This window comes from Artemia franciscana, chromosome 21 (assembly GCF_032884065.1).
Source record: "Artemia franciscana chromosome 21, ASM3288406v1, whole genome shotgun sequence".
NCBI lineage: Eukaryota > Metazoa > Arthropoda > Branchiopoda > Anostraca > Artemiidae > Artemia > Artemia franciscana.
This window is the reverse complement of record NC_088883.1, coordinates 27,467,055-27,492,316: the sequence shown is the minus strand read 5'-3', so window position 1 is coordinate 27,492,316 and position 25,262 is coordinate 27,467,055. Positions and strand designations below refer to the sequence as shown.

The window sequence follows — 25,262 nt, the reverse complement described above, 5'->3', positions numbered from 1 at the left end:
CAGCAGCATCAGCTAGTTCATCACTAGGGCTCATAAAAAGAATAATTTCCTCCAGTTCTCCTAAAATTCAGAGCCTTTTGTACAAAGGACTTGTTCAGCAAAGGCTGAAGACAGGTATGGTCCTTGCATCTCCCTTTTTCAAAAAAGATGTTAAAATTCTTGAAGATGTCCAGAGAAGAGCCACTAAGATGGTGAGTGGACTACATGAACTCCCTTACCCTACAAGGCTATGCAAGCTGAAACTCCCAGCTCTGGTTTATAGAAGTAGGGGTGATGCCATTCTGGTTCATAAGCTTATTAATCCAAAGGCACTCCCTGGCCTCAGGCATCTCAGGACTCTCATACAAGGGGACATAACTTGTAGTTATCCAGGCATTTCTCCTCAAAGCAGCAACGCGCCCATTTTCTGACCAACCATGTTGCCAACCTCTGGAACAAATTACTGCCAGATACCATTGCTACCCAAACCACAAACAGTTTTAAGAACCATCTTGACAACAAATGGTCAATAAAAGAATGGAAGTATAACTGGGAAGCACTTCAGCAACATCAAACCACTAGTCAAGTGTACATATTCAAGTATGTGTCATGTATTATCAACTCTGGAGTTTCTACAAGGAAAAATCCTTAGATTGCTCCAAGCTGTAATTTAAGGTAATTTACCCAAATGAACTTTACCCCCACTGCTAGATATATCCAAATCAGAGTGTATATTTACACATCATGGGGGTGGGGGTAAAGTTCATTTGTGATGCAAATGAAGGTTATATTTAGATTCAGAATGTAATTCTGGGTACACATTTGCAAATTAGGAAGGTGGGTATACAGGCTACTATGTTAATATATATGTTCTAAGAAATTCATGAATTTGTTTAGAAAAACTGGAAAAACAAGGAAAGAAGTGAAGATAAAGGTTCTCCCATTGCAAAATATATTAACTAGGATTATTGTGAATATTATGAAGTATTATTATAGCATATAGTATCATTATAGCATATTTTATAGCAAAATGGGTGGCAATGCTCCCATTTTCTGACCAACCATGTTGCCAACCTCTGGAACAAATTACAGCCATATACCATTGCTGCCCAAACCACAAACAGTTTTAAAAACTCTCTTGACAACAAACGGTCAACAAAAGAATGGAAGTATAACTGGGAAGTACTTGAATCAGCAACATCAAACCACTAGTCAAGTGTACATATTGAAGTATGTGTCATGTATTATCAACTCTGGATTTTCTACAAGGAAAAATCCTTAGATTGCTCAAAGCTGCAATTTAAGGTAATTTACCCAAATGAACTTTACCCCCACTGCTAGATATATCCAAATCAAAGTGTATGTTTACACATCAAGGGGGTGGGGGTAAAGTTCATTTGTGATGCAAATGAAGGTTATATTTAGATTCAGAATGTAATTCTGGGTATATATTTGCACATTAGGAATGTGGGTATATAGGCTACTATGTTAATATATATGTTCTAAGAAATTCATGAATTTTCTAAAAAAAAACTGGAAAAACAAGGAAAGAAGTGAAGATAAACGTTCTCCCATTGCAAAATATATTAACTAGGATTATTGTGAATATTATGAAGTATTATTATAGCATATAGTATTATTATAGCATATTTTATAGCAAAATGGGTGGCAATGCGCCCATTTTCTTACCAACCATGTTGCCAACCTCTGGAACAAATTACAGCCATATACCATTGCTGCCCAAACCACAAACAGTTTTAAAAGCCCTCTTGACAACAAACGGTCAACAAAAGAATGGAAGTATAACTAGGAAGCACTTGAATCAGCAACATCAAACCACTAGTCAAGTGTACATATTGAAGTATGTGTCATGTATTATCAACTCTGGATTTTCTACAAGGAAAAATCCTTAGATTGCTCAAAGCTGCAATTTAAGGCAATTTACCCAAATGAACTTTACCCCCACTGCTAGATATATCCAAATCAAAGTGTATGTTTACACATCAAGGGGGTGGGGGTAAAGTTCATTTGTGATGCAAATGAAGGTTATATATTTGCACATTAGGAATGTGGGTATATAGGCTACTATGTTAATATATATATTCTAAGAAATTCATGAATTTTCTAAAAAAAACTGGAAAAACAAGGAAAGAAGTGAAGATAAAGGTTCTCCCATTGCAAAATATATTAACTAGGATTATTGTGAATATTATGAAGTATTATTATAGTATATCATTAAGAATTGTTTTCTTAACATGTCTCCTTATGTGGTGGACTGCTCATACATCTATACTGGTAAATTTTTTGCAGTTTTATAATTGACTTACAAATAAAGTGAACATACTACTCAATGTCTTCTTGTATATTCTTTAAGAATATAAAAATCGCTTCCACTGCAAATCCAAGTTTAAGCACTCTTTGAGCTCTTAAAATGATGAATTTTCAATTAAAGTATCAGTTATTGATCATTTTCAACAAAATAATAATATGTTTTCTCAGTGCTATTTTCTTGGTCATTTTTGACAAAATAATATTACATTTACTCAGTGCCAAATTATTTAAAATAAGGTTAGTTTAGGTTAGGTCAAAAAGCGTTTGAATTTGAACTTGCAGTAGAAGTGATTATTAAAAAAAAGGCATTAAGTGGTTTGTTCACTTTCTCAGTAAGTCAATTATATGAATTGCAAAAAATTTACCTCTATACCTATAAATTTATCACATCTTCCAAAATTTTGAAACTATTGATTAGGCCTGTTGTTGGCTGTTTTACCTTTTAAAACCTCATTAAGGGCTCAAAATTGAATTTCCCCTAGAAATGATTATTAAGCTATGAAAAAACATGAGAAAGGGCATCAAATGATGAATTCACTTAGTCCTAACCAAATTATGTTGATAACTGCAAAATTACCACTTAATCATTATTTCATGTGGAAAAATATGGGCAAATATAGGCCTAACCTTTCAGGCTAGAACCAGCTAAATAAGGGGGGGGGGTACAAAAAAGGGAAGTTCTTATTGGGATAAGTACTGAATAGGTAACAATGACAAGATAGGCTTAGACTACAACTTGAATTTTCACTGTTTCTATCTAATACTACTAATAATAATTCACTGCAGCACCAAGCTGCCTGAGGCCAACACAGCTACGCACGCTCCTCCTCCAACCTAATCTATTCAAGGCCTCCCTCTTCACACCCTCCCAGGAAGTTCCCATTTCCTTTAAATCTTTATTTATGACATCCTCCCAACCCAGACAAGGACGACCTGCTTTCTGTGTAACCCCAGACGGTTGGCCAAAAAGGACAATCTTTGGCAATCTGTCATCCTTCATCTACAGAATGTTGCCTAGCCATCTCAACCTTTCTTTCATTACAGCCCTACAAAGCAGTATTGAACCACATTTTTCGTACAGCCTACTGTTTGAAATATGTTCAGTCAGCCAGGTACCCAGAACAATCAATAGGCAATTTCTCTGGAAAACATGTAGTAATTTTTCCTCTGCTTTTTGGAGCGCCCATGCTTCAGAGCCATATTTGATCAATGTCATCACTGTAGCTTCTGATTTTCTAATCTTGACAAAGACATACGAATATAGAAGTTCGCTACATAATTTAATTTGTAAGTTATGTATATTTTTTACTTATGAAAACATTCGTAAAAAATTATATGTTATAGTTGCCTTTTTAAGTAATCAAAAAATTGGAGGGCAGCTAGGCCTCCTCCCTTGCTCCTTTTTTCTCAAGATCTTCCAATTAAAACTATGAGAAAGCCACTTAGCCCCAAAAATTTATATGCAAATTTTGTTTTAATTATTTATGTGTGGAGAGCCAAGATCAAACCATGCATTAATTCAAAAACGTCCAGAAAAAAAAAAGTTTTTTTAAATGGAAGTAAGGAGCAACATTAAAACTTAAAACGAACAGAAATTACTCGCGTATTTGAAACAGGCTTTTCCTCCTCAACGCCCCGCTCTTTATGCTAAAGTTTTTTACTGTTTTAAAATGTAGAGTTAAGAAAAAGAGTTGGAGTAATTTCTGTTTGTTTTAAGTTTTAATGTTGCTCCTTACTGTCATTTAAAAAAACTTGTCTTTTTTTGTTTAATTAACCTAAGAGTAAAAACTTGGTCAACACATCCTCTGCCTTTTCTAAAACTACACTGTTCTTCCCTTAAAACTTGTCTACAGCATCTCTTAGTTTAAAAAGTATCATATTACTGAGTAATTTGCTACCTACAGAGACCAGACTAATGCCTTGATAATTACAACACACACTCTTGTCACCTTTCTTATACAGTGGTTTAATTAAGGTTTTCCTAAAATCATTAGGTACTTACCCTTTTTCAAAAATCATGTTCATAATTCCTAACCTCAGAGCCACCATATTTAAGAAACTCATTTATCACACTATCAGCACCTGGAGCCTTAGTATTTTTTTATCCTTTTAGTACTGTTGCTAATTCTTCTTCACTAAACAAATCTTCCTTCACATCTAAGGTATCACAAACTTTTTCATTTTCATCTATATCTTTTCCTGCAACTGTATCTTGGTTTAGCACATTCTCAAAATGTTCCACTCATCTTTCTTTAACTTTGTCCTTATCACTAATTGTGGCCCCATTTCTATCTTTAACTGGGACTAGCCCAGATTGACTACTCCCTTTCAATTTATTAACATGCCAGTATAATATTTTACTATTATGCTGTCTAGCCACATCTTCCAGATCTTTGTTTAAAGTTTTGAATACAGTATATAATCTTTTCCAAATCAGTTAAAAAAGGAGTAAACATAACCTTATCCTATTATCTTGGGTCATGATGTGTTTATGATGTCATGAAAGAAATAGGAACATTTGACTAAATTAATGTTATACACTATGATTTTGCGTCTGTGCATCCAACAAGGCAAGTTTACATTTGCAAAAGTTCTAGGGACAATCAATTAGAACAGTAAATTGAAAATAAACTTCTTGTATGATGTCACAAATTTATGTAATTGGCTTTATTGGCTAAGCTTTAGTTGACACCTTTGAAAATGGAAAAAATACAAGACCACAGTATGCATTTGAGCTTATGAGTTTGCAAGCAAATTTGTATTGTATTGTATCAGATTAACGACGCTAACGACGACCCTGCAGTGCATTACTGCAGCATGATTTGATCTCTGGGTCCTATATTACCAAGCTAAGGTCAAACCCACTGCGCCACCACAGGACTTTGCAAGCAAATGACTTGTCTGAGGCCTGGATTCAGTTGAGAAGAAACTTGTAAAAATAAAATACAATGCCTGAACATGCTTCTTTTTGTTTTTACATGCTTTGGGTCTACTTTCCTTCTTTTGTACAGTATGTCACTTTGACTTGGTAATTGGAACTTAGTTCCCAGACAAAACAATTCCAACTATCTTGTCCAGGGTTCATTATGCCCTCATTGAAACTTAGCTTGAACTAACAATACTACTAAGCTGTCTTCCTCTCTTAATGGTTACAATTGTATTTTCAATGGACCTAGAGGCAGAGGAAAAATCTAAGCCAAAATTAAATTGCATATTTGTACTAAAAATCATAGATGAATATCAGATACACAAGTACTGAACAACTTGGAAACCTCTAACACACAGACCCTCCTCCCCAGAACTTCAAACAGGGTTTAGTGACCTGTTTTGATGAGTACATTAGAGGTATTTCTTATTTGAATGTTTGTTAACACTAAATTAATACTTTTCTTTAGAAAAGTATTAATTTACTGTACTTGTTGTGACAAAAGAAGGGTGGATTAAACCTGAGCTTTAGAAGACCAGAATATAGTTCTCCTATAATTAAACTTTGATTTGAGGCCAAAATCATATCTCTATCTTGCTTCTAAACATTCTATATCTTTTAAGAAAACAATATTTTACAGAAGGAAATGCCTGTGTCCATCTAGTAGCCAAATTGGAACTATGTACGTCAATAAAATTATATGAATCTGGGAGGTTTTGAGCTAGTTTGGGTGCATGGGGAACCCCAGTAAGTGAGTTAGATGGGAAAGTGTTAATACGATCATCAAGGTTATAGTCCAATGGACCTATTACTGCAATAGACTGCTGACTTTTCCTCTTAGTATCAGTACATTTTTGTAGAGAAGCTCAGTTGCTTTTTTTCCATCTAAATTTATGTTGAAAAGTAAGAAATAATATTAAATAACTAGGTTAGGGGAATATGGCCTTATAAAACAAACAATTTTCTGAATGCAATGGTATTTTTAAAATATTTTTAGAAATGTTTTAGACATGTAAAACTGAAAAGCAAAATTCACAGCAATTCATGCTTCTACAACAAAAAAATCAACAATTTGTGCCACTAGGTGTTTATGTGGCTGCCCTAACAAAAGTCAATTATAAGTTAGCCAAAGTAGCAAAAAAGTAGCATAGCAAGGAAAACCCCTGAAAGTAGCAAGAAAAACCCCTGGTCCATGTTCCTATTACCTGAACAATTGTTTTGGGTCATGAAACTATTGTTAATAGATGCATTTTGACTTTTGGAACATCTTTTTTCTCTTGCAAAACTACTACAAACTCACCATTAGGGAGTTATTATATATTTGCACATTAGGGGGGGGGGTAAAGCATAGCATATATTAAATACAGCAATGGTTAGTTTACATATTTAATACTAGCTGTTGGTGTGGCACTTCACACCACACCAACACCTAGTTGGAGGGGGCGCTTTGCACCCCCCCCCTGCACGCATAAGTTATTACATGCCATATTAGTTATGCGCTATTGTAGTTGTGTCCCTGTGTCCCACCTGTGAATATAGATAGATATATATATATTTTTAACTACGTAAAACTTGCAAATATACAATATTCTTCACTGTCCCATTGTCTGTGCATATAAATAGATTGTCAGGTTTACTGACTCTTGAACATGCAACATATAATTGTCCATGGGAAAACAATCTGTATTCAGATCTATACTGCATTTTTCTAATGATTGCCCTTGGGCTTTGTTGATGGTAATTGCTAATTGAATATTCCCTGTTGTCATTTATATATCCCCCATGTGCCCTTCCAGCATCCCTATTGTAGTTGTGTCCCTGTTTCCCGGTTGTCATTTATATTCCCTGTGTCCCAGTTGTCATTTGTGTCCTGGTGTCTTGGTCTGTAATTTCTCTTTGAGTGTCCTGGTTGTCATTTATATTCCCTGTATCCCACTTGTCATTTGCGTCCTGGTGTCCCAGTCTGTAATTTCTCTTTGAGTGTCCCCATTGTCATTTATATTCCTTGTGTCCTGGTCTGTAACATACAACAATAGATCAATTGTGTTGTAACTTTGTTCACAATCCCATTCTACACATGTAGAAATAGAAGCAGTACAATTAGGTGAAGGCATTCCCAAATGCTTGAGTAGTTTGTTTGCAATAGATAAGCACAAATCTTCAATCATAACTAAAGTGCAGTTATAAATTTCTGTTGTAAAGTCCAAGGTCATATCTGACCTTTCTAGCTGTATTTGGTGGAGTATATTCTTGGCCATTTGTGATTTGTATTTCTCCCATAACTCTGTAAGAGATGAAGGAGAGCAACTTTTGCTGGAAGACCAGGGCTGTAATGTCATGTCTATGAACCGGCAATTGTCCAGGATGTAAAAGCTGATGTATCCAAGTTTAATAAAAACTTCTCTTTGAAATGCCTTCTTATATACTTATAATGATGTCATATACAAAGCCTGTGACATCATATACAAATCACAGACCAAAACAATTGCCACTTTGTTGATAGTTGCATATCAGTAGGCATCAATTTGATTGCTGTTTTGAACAGAAGCAGTAAATTATTATTTATGTGGAAAAGATGTTGCAACTGGGAAACAATGGTCCTTTCAATGTTGTTTTTTTTTTTTTATCATCAGTATCACTTTCAAGTTGTTTGGTTTGTTTTACCTTGACTTGTCTTTTGTCACTATGAAATACATATTGCTGAACCTTTTTTTTTTAACTGAAATCTGGTAGGCAAGATTCCTTGGCATGCTTTCTTTTGGTGATTTCTCTTTGAGATGCAAGCCTGTTTTCACACTGTTGTTGTGATTCCTTGGCATGCTTTCTTTTTATACTTTCTCTATTAGCTGCAAACCTGTTTTGATGCTGTTGGTGTGATTCCTCAGCATACTTTCTTTTTTCACTTTCTCTATTAGCTGCAAGCCTTTTGGCATTAGCTCTCACCACACAAACAACTTATTTTTATGTATATTAAAAATTTCTTGTTGAAAGGCCTTCTTATATAGGCTACTTATAATAACATCATATACAGTCAACAAACATGATGTCAGTCAACAGTTGACAAAAATGACGTCAGTACACTACTATTAACAATAGTTTCATGACCCTAAACAATTGTTCAGGTAATATGAAAATTGAAACCCCTGAGCACCCTTGAATAGACATTTTGGATCTTTATTCTACTATTTAGACAAAAAACAGTGTTCAAATCTAAGTAGCCTAACTAAGTACCTAAATAACCATAATAAGCTTATCCCTAATCTACAGGAGGGGTACCTGACCTCCTTTTTTCACTACCTCAATTTCTGCCATAAAAATGTTAAAATGAAATGTACAAAATGTCCTGACAGTCCAGGGGCAAAATATGACTTTTCTCAATTTATTATTTAAGAATTAACAACGCTTCTTGACTACTAAGGTCCCTGTGTCAGTGACTTTTCTCAAAGTCATCTGCACAAAGATATTAAAATTCTGTGCATTTTCTAATTTATTTGATGTTTCAAAAAGCTGTTTTCTGGCTATTGACTTTCTTAACTCTTCCTTTTTCATCATTTTTTAGTGAAACAAGGTAAGGTTAGAATTAAGTAATATTGTTTGAAAATAAAAATATGTTCAATTAGAAATATTGAAGCTATATTTATTTATTCAATATTCAAATCATTCAACCAGCTTCAATCTAGTATTCTTGTCATATTTATTGGTGCATTTTTAAGCCAGATGGGTTATTCTGAAGGAAAGAATTCTCTGGAAATTTGTAATCTACCCCTCCTGTAGGCCTACTCCCGAAAATGGGAGTTGCTGTTTATCCATACAGCTTTGGTAAACTGCATTGTTTACTTTTTACTATTAAGTACATACCAGTTGGCATCAAATACTCAATCAAGAAGGCTCGGCTCATAAGCTCAGAGATTCAGCATGCATTTTGATTTTCAATTTCCGCTTTTGGCCGTTTTCATTGCGTCGTTTAAATTTTAAATATGGTAGCAGCATCTGCACCCTATATTCCCTACTGTCTGTGTACTACTGCCACGATTAGTTAGGGCTATTCCCTCCCGTTAATTTGTAACTTTTCTGAAGGTAGAAAACTGAAATTTTACTTTTTCTTTTATTACCATATAAAAACAAAACTAGATGAACAAAATGAGTCATTTCTACTGAAAAATGTGTCATTTTCTTTGATTGTGTCATCTTTCAGACTGCATATGTCATTGTGTCATGCAACATCAAATTATGTGCAGAGGCGCCATTTGGGGGGACAGGGGTGGCAAATACCCACCCGGCTCGACTCGGGTACCAAAAGACCAACCTATAGTTTAACAGAAAAAAGACTAGAAAAGTCGTATTTGACAGCAGATGAGCCTTCCAAAACATCTTTGCATCGTCATTCATTCCTGAAAGAATAATATATTTATAAACTAGAACAACAATAAGAAATATTTAATCGCAAAGAATACCTCAAATGAATTAGTTTATGATGCTGTTTCCAAATATTTAAAATTCAGAAGGTTTAATATTACCCAATAAAATCTAGAGGCCTGTGAAAATGAACCTGATTTTCAAAAAGAGGGAAGCATTCCCAAATCTCGAAAAGTCCCGTGATCTTCATGAAAATCACGTAATGAGGTTAAGTAATGCTGCATTTTTTGTCCCACAAAAATATGACGGATGCGAGTTTATCCGTTTTTTCCGGCGAGTGATCGTACTGAAATAATGGGATTAGAACTATAAGACCGGAAAGGGGCCATCCAAATATTTATTTAAGTGACCAAAAGATTAAAGGACAATTACCCACCCCTTGAAGCTTCATTTTTACCAAAGAATTCCTATCAAATTTTTAAAACAGCCAATTAGTTCAGCATCGTCGAATGATCCGATGTGAGGATCTTTCAGATGCAAGTTTATCCGTTTTTTTTCCGGCGAGGGATTGTATTAAAATAATGGTATTAGAAGACCGGAAGGGGGGCCATCCAAATATTAATTTAAGTGACCAAAAGATTAAAGGACAGCTACCCACCCCTTGAAGCTCCATTTTTACAAAAGAATTCCTATCAAATTTTTGAAACAGCCATTTGGTTCAACATAGTCGAAAGATCGGGGTTACCCAGCCCCTTTACCTCTTGGGTAAATTTTTGAGGGGGATTTTTCTTCGGTATGGAATTTTCCACAGAGAGAATATTCCATGGAGATAAAATTTTCCGGATTGATATTCAATGAGATACTTAAAACAGGGGGAACGGTTATTTCATAGTACGGTTAGAAAAACAGTTAGAAATTATTTAAACAAAGATAGTAACAAATAATTGAAGAAAAAACGGGTTTAATTTTTTGAAATAAAGCAGTGACAACAAAATAAAATAAAAACTACACTTTAACTAACAAAAAATAAAAATACTCCGAATATTTCGGCCCCACCTCCGGGAGCCTTTCTCAACGGAAAAAAAAACTTTCTCCCTTTTTGTTTTTGTTTTTTTTCCGTTGAGAAAGGCTCCCGGAGGTGGGGCCGAAATATTCGGAGTATTTTTATTTTTGGTTAGTTAAAGTGTAGTTTTTATTTTATTTTGTTGTCACTGCTTTATTTAAAAAAATTAAACCCGTTTTTTCTTCAATTATTTGTTTCGTAAATGGAAAAGCAGTGTGGTCTAAGAAATTATAAACAAAGATAGTATCCACTGAAACCAAGGAACAAGAATTTCTATAAATCAAAATGACTTTAGAATAAAGAATGATGACTGAAGAATGGGACAATAGGCCATTCAATAGGATTCTTAGTTGGAAGGGACATTCAATTATCTATTTCAAAGGTTGTATCCAGAATTATGGGAGGGGGGCTGCGAAAAGATTTTTTAGGGTGGGGTTACGACAAGCTTTTAACATAGCATGAAAATTTGTTTGTATTTGGTTTTGTTACGTTTCACGAGTCGGACAATATTTAATTTTTTTGGGGGGTGGCGGCAAGGGGTTTCAAACCTCCTAAGCCACCCCTCTGGGCACGGCCTTGTCTATTGCAGAAGATAAAAATCATTATAGGTCCTTTTAGTAATTACTACAGAGTGAGGTCATGCCCAAATAGATAGTTGGGGGGGATCGAAATATCCTAAAGGCTTTTACATACTCGAGAAAGAGGAAGAAGTGACGTTCCGAACAAAAGTTTGAGCTCCCCAAAGGAGGTTAAGTCAATATTTGGTTACTTAAAGTTAATTTGCGCGAAAATTAAGATCAGTGAGGCTTAGTTGAAGTTTAAGAAAGATTAAACATATTGTCTTCTTTGAAAATGTCAAAGAAAATTGATGGCCAAGAAGGTCAGGGGGAGCATAGCTACAAAATAATGACAAAGTCAAGGCTATTATAAACTGTTTGAATCCAAATTTACTAATTGAAGCAGAAGAAAAATGCTATTAAAGGAACTGGCTCAAAGACAGAAAATTCAAAGAGGGAGAAAAACACCGCAAGCACAATTTTTACTTTAAGTACCACAATTGTATTTTCCTTTAATAAAAATGACTTTTTTTTAATGGGGAGCTTAAAACTTTCTCTAGTTTACTGATTAATGCGGCTATTCAAAAATACTACAAAACTAAAAAATTATGTTTAGCTTTAATAAATAAAATTTTTTGAATGTAGCACAGCGAAAATTTTGGGGTTTTAACAGCTTAAAAACGAAAAAACCTGGATTATTGCATTAAATCTCCAGGAAAAACTACAAAAGGATAGCCCACTTTGAGGAATGATGTGCACCAGGTGATACGTGCTGATTTTTATCAGTCATATATTTCAAAAATATAAGTTATCTTTTTAGGCTCTATAATCCAACAGCACCAAATATAGGGCCGCAATAAAAAAAGTGAATAAATAAAAAATCAAATGATCAAATAAATAAAAAAATTGTCATAGTACCCAAAGAGTTTAAGGGTCTGAGAAGGAGATCCATTCTTATTTGTGTACCTTAATTAGCTTTGATATACTTTAAGTAATACTTGGTATCTTTGGTGTGGTGAAACTGGATTTGAACAATGATTGCTAAGATGGTAATGGTTTCTGTTCTAATATTTCAAACATATACATTCCAATTCCAAAGGTTATTATTCCATTCTTAAGATTGAATTTTTTATTTAAATACGAGTTTATCAATAACAGTCATATTTCAGAGCGTTTTTAAGAATGTTACTACTACTACCGCTACTAATAACTCACTGCAGCACCAAGCCATCTGAGGCCAACACAGCTACGCACGCTCCTCCTCCAACCTAATCTATTCAAGGCCTGCCTATTTACACCTTCCCAGGAAGTTCCCATTTCCTTTATATCTTTATTTATGACATCCTCCCAAACCTGACAAGGACGACCCGCTTTCCATGTAGCCCCAGACGGTTGGCCAAAAAGAACAATCTTTGGCTATCCGTCATCCTGCATCCGCAGAACGTGGCCTAGCCATCTCAACCTTTCTTTCATTATAGCCCTAGAAAGTGGGATTGAACCACATTTTTCCTCCAGCCTACTGTTTGAAATACGGTCAGTCAGCCGGGTACCCAGAACAATCCGTAGGCAAAACACCCTAAGCCTTAGCTATTCTACTTTTAACATCTTCACTGCTCCCACCGTCTTTACTAATAATACTACCAAAGTAAGTGAAGCTGCCAACCTGATCAATCTTTTCGTTACCCAACGTCACTTTTTCATCTTTACTTATTCCTGGCCTTAGTGATTTAGTCTTCTTCAAATTATTTTTCCAGCCCATTCTAGCACCCTGAACTCGCAAAACCTCTAAAAATTCATTAATTTTGCTCACAATTTCATCTAATATGCTTAAATCATCAGTATAATCTAAGTCCAGGAGCGTTTTTCCTTCCCATTTGATTCTGTGGTCTCCAATTACCTTTCCAGTGCTCCTTAAGACGAAGTCCATCAAAATAATCCAGAATTTAAGAATATTTGTCAAAGAAATATATTTAATTCGGAAAACGAACCAACATTACTTTGGTTTACAGTGAGTATAAATATTCCTATAGATTTAATCATTAAGAACAGAATCAATCTGGTGAATAATTTACAATTTTTACAAAGCTGAATTCCTTTTTTGTCTCCTGTAAACAACTGTATAGATTCAGATTTGATAGTCTTGCTTGGTGCTTGGTAGGGAAGCTGCCGTATGCCAGATATTACTTTAGTGATTTGTCTCCGCATCTTCAAGAATATTTTTGTCTCTTTTTAAATATGGGGAGGCAAGAGATATTCCAACTTCAAGCTTAGGATGCACAAGTCCCTTACATAGAAGACTGGTGACTTTAGGGGAGCAAGTCGAAACAGTACGCTTGGCTTAATCAGTCCCGAAGTAGAACTAGTACCAGAAGAAGATCTCTTAGCATGAGTACTAACTTTTAGTTCATTGTCAATAGAAACACCAAGATCTTGCTCATTATTTACAGAGGAGAGTAGGTCGCCTAAGAAAAAATAAGAATGACAAGGATTCATATTGCCGAAAGTCAATGCAACGGCAACACTGTATTATATCTCAAGGCGAAAAATTCAATTTGATTCGAAAGAACAGACATGTCGTTTGCTAAAGCGTCAATTAAAAGATTCAATGAGTTCATTTGTAAGTCATTCTCGAATTCATCTATATCAATGTATATTTTACCAAGTTACTATTTTCTAATAGGTTCCTTAAATAACCTTATGCTATGATCAGCATTTAAAGGTTTAACAGTCAAATTTAGCCTAAAGCTTTGAGGCTAGTTAGCCATACACCTTCTACACAAAATCTAAACGAATATCTTAATAAAGCTTTGATTCACTGGATAATTTTGTTTCATAGCTTTGTCTATACAGTACATCATTTAGACCTAGGCCTACTTATTATCAAATTCATGTATAAGTTACTATTTTACAAAGTTACAGTTACAATAGATAGTTACTAGTTACAAAACTACTGGAGTTGGGAATCCCTGTTGACATGATCCTCCTTGATTTTTCAGAAGCATTTGACAAAGTTTGTCATAGGAGACTTGAGCTTAAGCTACAATCTATTGGTTTGGAGGAAAAAATTCTTAAATGGATTCTGGATTTCTTGAGGAATTGTGTTCAGCATGTAAGACTGATTGATGCAGATGGCAATCCTATTCTATCCTCCTCTTGGAATGTTATCAGTGGGGTTCCACAGGATAGTGTTCTTGGCCCCACCATGTTCAATATTTTCATAAATGATGCTCCTCTAGCAATTAAAAGCAGGATGACGTTATATGCTGATGATTCCAAGGTAATTGGTCCAGCTAGCACTCTTGAAGATGCTTCCCAACTTCAAAATGACCTTGATCTCCTGAGTGTGTGGGCAAAATCTTGGCTACTCACTTTTAATGTATCAAAATGTCATGTTTTACACTTTGGGCACAAGAATATCAATACAACTTACTCTCTTTACGGTCAGCTCCTTTCTCCAGTATTGGAGGAACATGACCTAGGAGTAAGTGTTGACAATGATCTTAAATTTAGCCGTCATGCAAAGAAGGCAGCAGCATCAGCTAGCTCATCACTAGGGATCATGAAAAGAACAATTTTCTCCTGTTCTCCTAAAATTCTGAGCCTTTTGTATAAAGGACTTGTTTGGCCAAGGCTTGAGACAGGCATGGTCCTTGCATCCCCCTTTTTCAAAAAAGATGCTAAAATTCTTGAAGATGTCCAGAGAAGAGCTACTAAGATGGTGAGTGGACTGCATGAGCTCCCTTATCCTACAAGGCTCTGCAAGCTGAAACTCCCAACTCTGGTTTATAGAAGAAGACAAGGTGATGCCATTCTGGTTCATAAACTTATTAATACAAAGGCAGTTCTTGGTCTTCTTCCTCTGGCATCTCAGGATTCTTGTACAAGGGGACATAACTTGAAGTTATCCAGGCATTTCTCTTCAAAGCGGCAATGCGCCCATTTTCTTACCAACCGTGTTGCCAACCTCTGGAACAAATTACTGCCAGATACCATTGCTGCCCAAACCACAGACAGCTTTAAGAACCATCTTGACAACGAATGGTCAAAAAAAGAATGGAAGTATAACTGGAAAGCACTCAAATCGGAATCAGCAACATCAAACCACTAGTCAAGTGTACATATTCAAGTATGTGTCATGTAGCCTATTATCAACTCTGGAGTTTCTACAAGGAAAAATCCTTATATTGCTCCAAGCTGCAATTTAAGGTAATAATAGATTTTGTAATTTGTATAACGTTTTTTTTTATGAAATTTGATAAGAATGTTTTTGTAAAACATGTTTAGTTTCATAACAAGCTGTCTAAACTGGAAATTATGCTGCAAATGAGCAGTTTCCATATAGAAATGCCAATTCTAGAAGCAAATCCATTTCTGGTTGACCCTCCTCCTACATGGGGCAAACTTAAAATGCATAAGGTAGGATGGGTTTTGAAGCCAAAGGGAAAAGTTGAGGTTGTACAATATGAATAAAATTATGTTTAAATAAAAATTCCAGTTATTACTGGTAATTTCTATATAGTAGGAAATCCAAAGATAATTAAAAATATTGTGTATTCAGTAATGCTAATATCCAAGATGGTTCACTTTCAATTTTAAATTAGCCAGCTGTTTGTGAACAATTACAATAATAGCTGTTCTGAGGTTGGCTTGTGGCAAAATTTGAACTGGCAAACCAGAGCAATTAGTTAAACATTAGAAAAGGTAGTGTAGGCAGTGCAATGTCCAATTTTGCTTACAGGTAACATTACCTATAGAGCAAACTGTATTTGTCCATGAGCCCAGTGGGCAGTGGGGCAAGGTTTAACTGGTTAAGCCTTGTTTGTTATGGTTGTGATATTTTATCATTGCAACCCTTTTTTCCCCAGAAATTGTGGTTAGTCAAGGGCAAGCTTCTATGGTGTTAAAAGTTTGAAGAGAGGATACTTTACTTTTTTGTGAGTTTTTTTTATTTTTTTGAATTACTGCATATAGCTAGGTTCTGATGATTGTTTTTATGTCATTATTCATTCACATTGCCCAACCCCAACATTTTCATCAGCTTCAAAACCCTGCCCACTTTACACATTTTTAGTTTGTTGAAGGGGGATTTTAGAAAGCCAAAAAATTGATACACTTCTCTAACAATGACAAAGAAACAATATGCAACCATGAGAATCTTGCCATATTCAGTAATACATATTTTTGATAGCTTGTGATGAAAGTAAAGCTTTGCTGAATGTTTCATTACTATGGCCCCAGGGCTTTTGGAACAATAACTGTAAGATACCCAGTAGCCTAGTTAGACAGCTGATCACTGCTTCAACTGTTGAATTATTTTAAAATCTCTATTGTATCACTTAGAAAGTAGATCATTCTATCATTGGATTTGCCCAGATCTTGTAGGCATGTAAGTAGCTTAATTATTTTGTAAATTTGCAGTTTACAGCATAATTTAGCAAGGAAGAAAGGTAATAGATGACTTTATGTCTTTTCTTCTACTCTTTAATAGTTTGATAATTATTTTATTAGTAATTAGTAAATAATAAATAAAGTAATAGTATATAAAGAATAATAGTAGTATTATAAAAGATAATCAGCTTAGTCTTGGTGAGAAAAACTACAATGCAGGTATATTTTAATTAAATAGTTATTATATACAGATGGTTAGGTATTTGATATAATCCATTCTGGATAGTGTGCTATCCATAATTCTTTGTTGTAGCTTCTAAAATTCTGTTACTAAAGTATTACATTTTCATCATAGTTTGGTATAATTCATTATGATTAATCCAACTTCAATTTTTGAGCATAGTTGTTATGTCATACAAGCACCATCATTTCTGCAGAAATTTCTGTTTTGAGCCCTTAACAGTGGCCCAATAGTTAAAACAGTCCATAGTTAGCAAAAGATTAAAAACAAATGTCTAAAAAACTGTCTAGTTAAAAAATTGTTATTTGCTCTGGATGAGTATTAGGGGTCTTACTTAATTTTAACATCTTATAGGGTAAAACCCCCAAAACTCAGCCAGTGCCTACCCTATTTTGAGATAGAAATTCTGGTTAAAAAGTAGGTATTAAAATCAACTTGGTAGAAGTGATAAAAACTTGAGAGCCATGATATTTTACTATTATTATTATTTACTGAAAACACATCTCTGTTTAAAAAGAAAATAACAGAGCTCTACAAAGAGAGAAAACAAAACAAAAGCAAAATATCACCATACAACTAAGGCCAGGTAACTATAGTTGAAGAAGGTGGCTCTGAGCATGTTTTGAAATCTTATGGTTATTTTTCTCTGTAAGTTTAGCAACAGCTATTGTAGGATCTGCTATGTCAAGACTGTTGATGAGATTTGAAATGCATGTCAAGGTAGGATATCTCAGGTATTTTGCAAAACAGAAAAAAATGGAGAGTGGATTTTTAATTGATCAGCAGTTGTAAGAACCTTCCAGAAGGGTTAAATGTAGAGGATATGGGGTGCAGTGTTGTACAGCATTGCAAGATAACAGCAATTGAAACAAAGCTTAGCAGAGACAAAGTAGTGATGTTGTTTTTTTCTTCATATTTATAGTTGAGTGTGGTGGTATTAGTGGTGTCAGTGGCCTAGTGTTCTTTTATTTTATGTATTTTGTTTTCTCTATCTGCCCCTTGGAGAAGCTTTGCTTTTTAGGGGAGGCAGTAACCATTTTTGTTTATTATTTGTTTAATGAATAAATCCTTCTTTCTCTAATAAATATCAAGGAGAATGTGCTTTTCCTCAGCAGGCAGCTGTGAGTGCCTGATTAGCAGGACAAAAGGTACCTTAATCTCAGAAAGGATTGTACAAACATCATCCTAATACACTTCTGGGTTGATTAATGTCCAATTACATATATATGATGAATTTGATGTTTTTGGGTGACTAATGGCTTCTGAGTTTGTTTAGCTGGAAACAAAACAATACAGGCAGGTGATCAGATATTAAATGATCACAAACACCCTTTGGTTGAGAGACATCTAAGGAGGAAAAAGCAATAATGTTGTCTATGTTGAATCTGGACAAGGAATTGTGAATTAATGTGAAATATTGGTCTTTATCAACAACATACAAATGATTTTTGAATGTGTCATCAATCACAGAAGAGTGTGCAGATGGAACAGATAGATTGCAGTTAAATATCCAACAATTAGACATGCCAAATTACTAGAAATAGTGCTTGAAATGCTTCATCATAACTTTTCAGAGAAAAAAGAAAGAAAAATGAGAAAAAAAGGCGTTCAGATCAGTTGTCAAATAAACATTATAGATAAACATATGATAAGATAAGATAATATTTATTTTCAAAAGGCTATCACAAGCTCTATAGAGCCAAATTTGCTTTATATGTCTGTAAAAGCTAAGAAAAAAAAAAAAATTCAAAACAGTACACTAAGTCAAACACTTACAATTAAAGGGAATTAAAAAAGCAAAATCATCAAAGATAAAGGGCAAATCAGTAAACTTAACAATTAAATTACAAAAACATTGCAGTAAATAAAAAAAAGAATAAAAACGGCAATAGAGGAAAAGGGGAATTTGGCAAGTACATAATCACAAATTATTATTAAGGTGTTCCAGAATAAAGGGTATAAAACTTTTGCGACACCTTTCTGTAACAGCATGGATTGGAGAGTAAGTTGGGATTGCTAAGGAGGCTGACCGGGGGAGTTGGAGTCTAATGGGATTGTGAAAATCAGGCAGTAAGTCCTCAGTATGGGGATTGGAAATGACTGATTTAGCAAAAAACAGGCAAATTTTCCCCTCCTTTCTTTTAAGGTGGTAATGCGCGCATATTATCTACTTTAACAGCCAGAAATTAATCATACAATTCTAAAAGCAGTATTTTTAAAGTGGTATCCACATAAGTCACGTGACTGCCCAACAATCCACCACCAGGTTTATTTTGCTTTGCAGGAGATGCATAGCAAGTGAGTTTATCTCTAGTATCCAAAAGACTAGTATCCACAGCCTGGAGCCTCGAAACCTGCCGACAACCACTCTACTATTGTTGTCTCTAAATTGCCACCACCTATTAGAGATCCGACAAGCCGCAAAGACTTTATCAATCAATTAAGTGGTCATGATTCGGTTGTTAGTATTCAGCTGGTGGGAGATAAATTGTTTGTAAACATTGAAAAATCGGTAGCTTCTGATTTCTGTGAGTCTGTAGTCTCGGGTATTGGCACGAAGATTCTGCAGAAACGTTACCTTGGAATAATAAAAGGAATCCCGCTGTCATTTAATGCTTCCAAATTCAAAATGCACTCAGGAGTCGTTGACGCAAACCAAATTGGTTTGTCCCAAACTATCAAGCTAGACTTTTCAGATTCGTTTGCAAAACGTGACGCTATGAAGAATGGAGTAAAAATAGGTTACGAGATTTTCAGAATTTATGATTTCGTTAGTGTACCGCGATGTTGCTTTAAGTGCAGGTCTCCTGATCACTTTATCAACGATTGTACCAGTCAGGTGGAAAAATGTGCGCGCTGCGCCGAAAATCACATTTTTTCGAAAGATGCACCCTGTACAAATAGACCTAAATGTGCAATCTGCGGTGATTCTCACACTTCATATAGTCTATTATATCCAGTGCTCAAGTCTCGTATTGCGACCGCTGTGAAAAAATGATGTCACAAAAATTCTCGGTTATTTCGTACAATATAAATGGAACACGTCAAAAAGAGCACATCATTGACGAACTTTCGAGCAACTATGACATCGTTTGTCTTCAAGAGCATTTTTTATCTTCAGATAATACCAACTTGTTGAAACGGAGTGCAAACCATATTACTTTTGTGAGGGCTGCAAGATCTACATTTGGTAGACCTTCCGGAGGCCTTGCCTGTATACTGAGACGTAGCTCCTTTTCATCCATGACGCCTATGCTGTTCCATAGTGACGAAAACCTCTTGGCCGTGCGAATTGCCGATTTAATACTTATTAACGTGTACTTTCCTTGTGATCGTAAGTTGGTTCAATCACCGAATAAGTTTGCCAAGACCTGTAGTGTTTTGAAAAAAGTGGCAGAATCCGCATCATCTCTTGGTTATCAATTTGTTGTCGCCGGGGATTTTAATGCTGATTTACTGAATTCAAATATTCGGTCTGATATGGTTTTCGAGTCTTTATCTGAGTTTAAGCTAGTGGATAAAACTCAGTTTTTATCCACTGATAAAAGCTGAGTTTTTATCCACTGATAACACACACCAATTGTAAATTGGTGTATGGGAGGTTCATGTCCTAGTGAAATAGTGAGAAGAGAAGGCAGCTCAGGACTTCACCCTGTGGAAGACCTTTGGCTATTGTAGCTTTGGGTGGGGAGGCTGAATCTATACAAACAATGAAACTTTGATTTTCTGTTAAAGATTTTGTAAAGGATACTAGTGTGGGGGTGATCCTAGACTTGCAAGTTTAACTAAAAGGATCTGGGGGGTTCATATTGTCATATGTCCCTTCAAAATTTAAGAATGCAGCAACTAGGAAATTATCTTTAGATATGGATTCACATATTGCATTTGTTAACAATATAAAAGCATCTATTGAGGAGTGGTGTTTCCTGAAGCCAGTTTGAGTATGAGGTATCATATTATTCTTCTCAAGGAACCAAAGGAGTTGATGGCTAGATCATTTTCTCCATTACTTTTATGGAGAAATCATTATAGGCCTTTAAGACTCAGGGTCATATTTGTTTTTTTTTTTCTTTAATGTTGGTAGGAGGGATGAACATTTACAAATATTGGGGAATGTGGATGTAGCCGATGCATGATTATATCAATTTAGGAGTTCCTGTTTATAAGAAGGGGTGAGATTCTTTATCCATGTAGAATGAATGTTATTGCAGCTACTAGAAGCCTTAGTCCTAACATGTTGTATTGCATTATTTGGTTCATGAATTGAGAATGGACAGGTTATATACTCTGATCCTGGGCGAGGCTGGTATATCAGATTTATCGAGATTGGGATGGTGATGCTGTTATTATTTGATGTTAGCTTGTTTGAGAAAAGAGTTGCAAATAACTTTGATTTTCATTATCATTATCATAATGGGTATTATTATATTGTTGCTCATACAGGAGCGAGTTGGGGTATGTTTTTTTCCTGCAGATGTGGCTTATGAATTTATGTATAAGTGGCTCACGTGTTTCTCTGGAAAGACTATTTGCAAAATTATTCTAGTAATCAGTAATTGTATTTAGTATTTATTATAGTCCTCTTTGGATTAGCATCTGCATGTAAATTACTTAAATATATAGCAGGAGACGTTTTTTTTTAAGTATGTTCTCCTAGCTGCCTTTTTTGTTCTCCAGTTATTTTGGCACTTATTTGTCCACCATGCTTTAGGAGTGTGTTTAGGGATTGTTTTCCTGGGTGTTGTCTTGGGGATAGCATGATTAGTTGTATTTGTTAGTATGGATGCCATAATTTCAGTATTTGTTGTAGAAATTTCCGTCTTGTCAATTGTTAAGCAGTATATTAGAAACCCAGGTTACAACAATCTGCAAAGTAAAGCATAGTATAAGCACAAGCGTAGCGTAGCAAAACATAAGCTAAAGCACATGCACAACATAGCAAGCAGGAGGGTGTTACATCTCCTTTCTTCTGGACACTTTAACATGACAACAAAACTTAACCAAAATCTTCCATTTGCATGTATCCACCCTTTCTTCCCCAAAAAGGGAAAAGAAAGGACATAAAAAAAAAAAAGAAAAAAAAACCAACAACAACGACAACTTATAAATTAAGCCTTTTTGGAGGTTTGATTATTCTCCCAAGACGTGTCATGGCGGGTGGCGGTACTTCGTCCCGAATTTGGCTACTGACTTTTGGGCTTGACCCTGGGGCTTGAATAAGGACAGTTGGGGGTGGGCTTTTCTACGGGGTTGAGAACGCGTTTGGAGATGATATGGAGCTCAACTGCGGTACCCCATTTGAGTTGGTATGCTGATATTGTTCTAGATCTGTGTCATCTGGGGACATTCTCAGGTATTTTCGGTTTCGACGATATGCTTTCATATCTTGAGTATGCACGATGTACGATCTTGGCAGTTCGTGTTGGTGCAAGACGACAGCTGGTTCCCAAGATTTTCCTTGGATCTGTGCTTCCACAGATTGCCCTTGTTTCAGTTCTTGAAGGTCCTTTGAGTGACGATTGTAGTACTTTTGCTGCCTTAGTTGGCACTCCAGGCGACTTTCAACAAATTCACATCTGGGAACTATTTTGGGAGTGAGATGCTCAAGGGTACAGGGTATTGTTGATCGCAAGTTCCTACTCATTAATAGCTGGGCAGGAGACGCCATTCCATCTACTGGGGTATTTCTGTACTCAAGAAGGGCATTGCTCATTTCGCTTCTGCGAAATCGGGTCTTCTTTATCATGTTTTTTGCTATCCCAACGGCTTTCTCTGCCAATCCGTTTGACTGGGCATGATAGGGACTCGACGTTCTGTGCTCAATGGACCACCTGTTGGTAAAGTCTTGAAATATAAGGGAGTTGAAATGTGGACCATTGTCTGAAGTAATGATGCGAGGGATCCCATGCCTTGCGAAATGGTCTTTTAGACGGGATATGACTTGATGGGATGAGGCAGCTGTCCCTATTCGGTCAACTTCGAAAAATCGACTGTAATAGTCAACCGTAACGAGGAAGTGACTTCCTTCCAGATAGAACATGTCTATTCCAACATGTTCCCATGGGTGGTTAGGTATACCATGAGGCTTGAGAGATTCTTTCTGGTTGTTCCTTTGGTACGCTTGGCATGCTGGGCAACGTTTGATAAATTCTTCGATACTTTCAGTCATCCCTGGCCAATAAACAATGTTCTAGCCCTTTGCTTCGTTTTTTCAATACCGAAATGGGAAGCATGCATGTTGTGCAAGATATCAGGGTGGAGGATTTTGGGGATTATTAAGCGATCTCCTTTTAGAATGATTCCATCAATCACAGTGAGTTCATGCTTGGAACTGAAGTATTGTGCGATGAGGGAAGGTGTTTGAGCTTTTGTTGATGGCCATCCTGATTTGATTGTGTCTGCAAGACATGCTAGGATAGGGTCTAAGAGTGTTTCGTTCTTCAGTTGCAATAGCCTTGCCGGACTGATGGGAGTGAGGCTCATGACGGAGTGGACATATGATTCAATTTCTTTTTGTAGACTTTCATCTTGGCTTTGAAGGTATAGGCGGGACAGTGTGTCTGGGACTGGGATCTCTTTACCTGGCCGGAAAATGACTGTAAGATCATATGGCTGAATCGGGAGCAACATTCTTTGGAGACGAGGAGAAGATTTTTGCATTGGTCGATTAATAAGCGTTTCAAGTGGTTTGTGGTCAGTGACTACAACAAAGCTATGGCCATACAGGTACTGATGGAAGTGACGAATTCCAAAAACGATGGCGTAAAGTTCCTTTTCGATCTGAGAGTATTTCTGCTCTGTTGTATTTAATGAGCGGGAGGAAAACGAAATGATGTTCTCGTTCTGAATAAGGACTGCTCCAAGGCCTGATTTGGAAGCATCAACTTGTAGCTCTAGGTTACCAACTGAGGGATTAAAAGGGGATATGGTGCTACATATTGATTTTTTAATGGTATCGAACGCGTTGTCATGTACTTCTTCCCATACGAACTTATGCTGCTTTGATAGAGTTCGTAGTGGTTCGTTTTGGGATGATAGATTTGGGATGTAACAGGACAGGTAGTTTAGCATCGCTAATAGTGTCTGAAGTTCCTCGCGGTTGCGTGGTCGGGGCATTTCCTTCAGTGCGTTAACTTTGTTCGGATCAGGATGGATGCCACCCTTAGAGATCACATGACCAAAGTAAGGTATTGATTCAGACTTGAGTATGGATTTTGCTTTATTCAATTTTACGGTCCGTTCTCTGGCTCTGGTGAGTGCGGCTCGTGTGTTCACATCATGTTCAGTTTCGGATTTTCCTGAAATTATGATATCGTCAACTATGACTGAGAATCCGGGTACCCCCTCAAACGCTTCTTCCATTCGCCTCTGGAATTCATCTTGAGCGGAAATCAGGCCAAAGGGCATCCTTCTGAATTTAAATCTCCCAAATGGTGTCGCAAATGTTGTGAGCTCTGATGATTCTTCATCAAGGACTAGAGACCAGTACCCATGCCTTGCATCAAGTTTTGTGAAGAATTTTGCTCCTTCGTGCTTTTGAATAGCCTCATCAAAGGTTGGCATAGGTGGTGTGGCCTTTTTATAGCTTTATTCAGGTCATGCGGGTCAATACAGATCCGAAGTGACTTGTCTGGTTTCTCGACAATAACAACAGAATTAACCCAGTCTGTAGGGTGAGTGACCTTTTCGATGACACCTAGGCGTTCCATACGCTCTAGTTCTTCCTTGAACCTTGGTAGGACTGCAACAGGGATGTGTTTCGTTGGTTGGACTGTTGGTTGTGCTCCTCCTTTCAGAACAATCTTGCATTCACCTCTCAATTTCCCAATTCCATCAAAGAGATCTGCAAATCCAGTAAACAGGTCGTCTGATGACTCGTTGAGAGTAAAGATGCATTTTATCAGCTGCAACTTACGACTAGCAACAAATCCCAAGATTGGTGTGGGTGCTTCTTCTACTGTGAAAAAGGTAAGCAGCTCACTGTTACCATTGTTGTGGGAGCAAAAGAGCTGGGAAGTACCAAGTACTGGGATCTTCTGTCCAGAGAAACTGGTAAGGATTTGGCGGGTAGGGTGGATCTGTGGAATAGGCTTGATGTTGTTCAGTAGAGATTTTGTGAGGATGTTGGCTTGAGCCCCAGTATCTACCTTGAATCTGACGCTGATTTGTTGTTTGATGCGTAGGACTAAGTAGGGTTGGTCATCTGCATTTTCTATTGACACCTCGTGAATAAAGAGTTCATCGTCACTGCACCTTACATCATTTGGGTCTGCTCTGTTTGACTCGATCGCGTTGATAGATTTCTTTCCACTTCTGCATACTTTTGCGAAATGGTTCATTTTGTTGCACTAGCTGCAAATTTTCCCTTTTGCGGGACATTTGTTCATGGGTGAATAATCCCCACCACAAAAATAGCAATCT

At 36.3% G+C, this 25,262-nt stretch overlaps 2 protein-coding genes across 5 annotated transcripts in view; one reads left to right on the top strand and one right to left on the bottom strand.

The window, feature by feature from the left end:
* LOC136040666 (zinc finger protein 287-like) overlaps nt 1-9,202 on the bottom strand; it is a 49,718-nt gene extending 40,516 nt beyond the window's left edge. For 2 of the 3 annotated variants that reach the window (XM_065724958.1, XM_065724957.1), the window contains exon 1: nt 9,095-9,202. Coding sequence is in view for 1 of the 3 variants with exons in the window: in XM_065724959.1 (XP_065581031.1) it covers nt 9,095-9,134 (40 nt within the window). In the remaining 2 variants the exon portion in view is untranslated. The remainder of the gene's footprint in view (nt 1-9,094) is intronic. The other variant, XM_065724959.1, reaches the window with a different exon arrangement.
* A 4,504-nt stretch (nt 9,203-13,706) lies between these two features.
* Nucleotides 13,707-25,262, top strand: part of LOC136040658 (hyaluronan mediated motility receptor-like) — a 92,948-nt gene continuing 81,392 nt past the window's right edge. Inside the window, exon 1 of one of the 2 annotated variants that reach the window (XM_065724941.1) lies at nt 13,707-13,829. In XM_065724941.1, coding sequence (XP_065581013.1) covers nt 13,784-13,829 — 46 coding nt within the window. In that variant the 5' untranslated portion in view covers nt 13,707-13,783. The remainder of the gene's footprint in view (nt 13,830-25,262) is intronic. The other variant, XM_065724942.1, reaches the window with a different exon arrangement.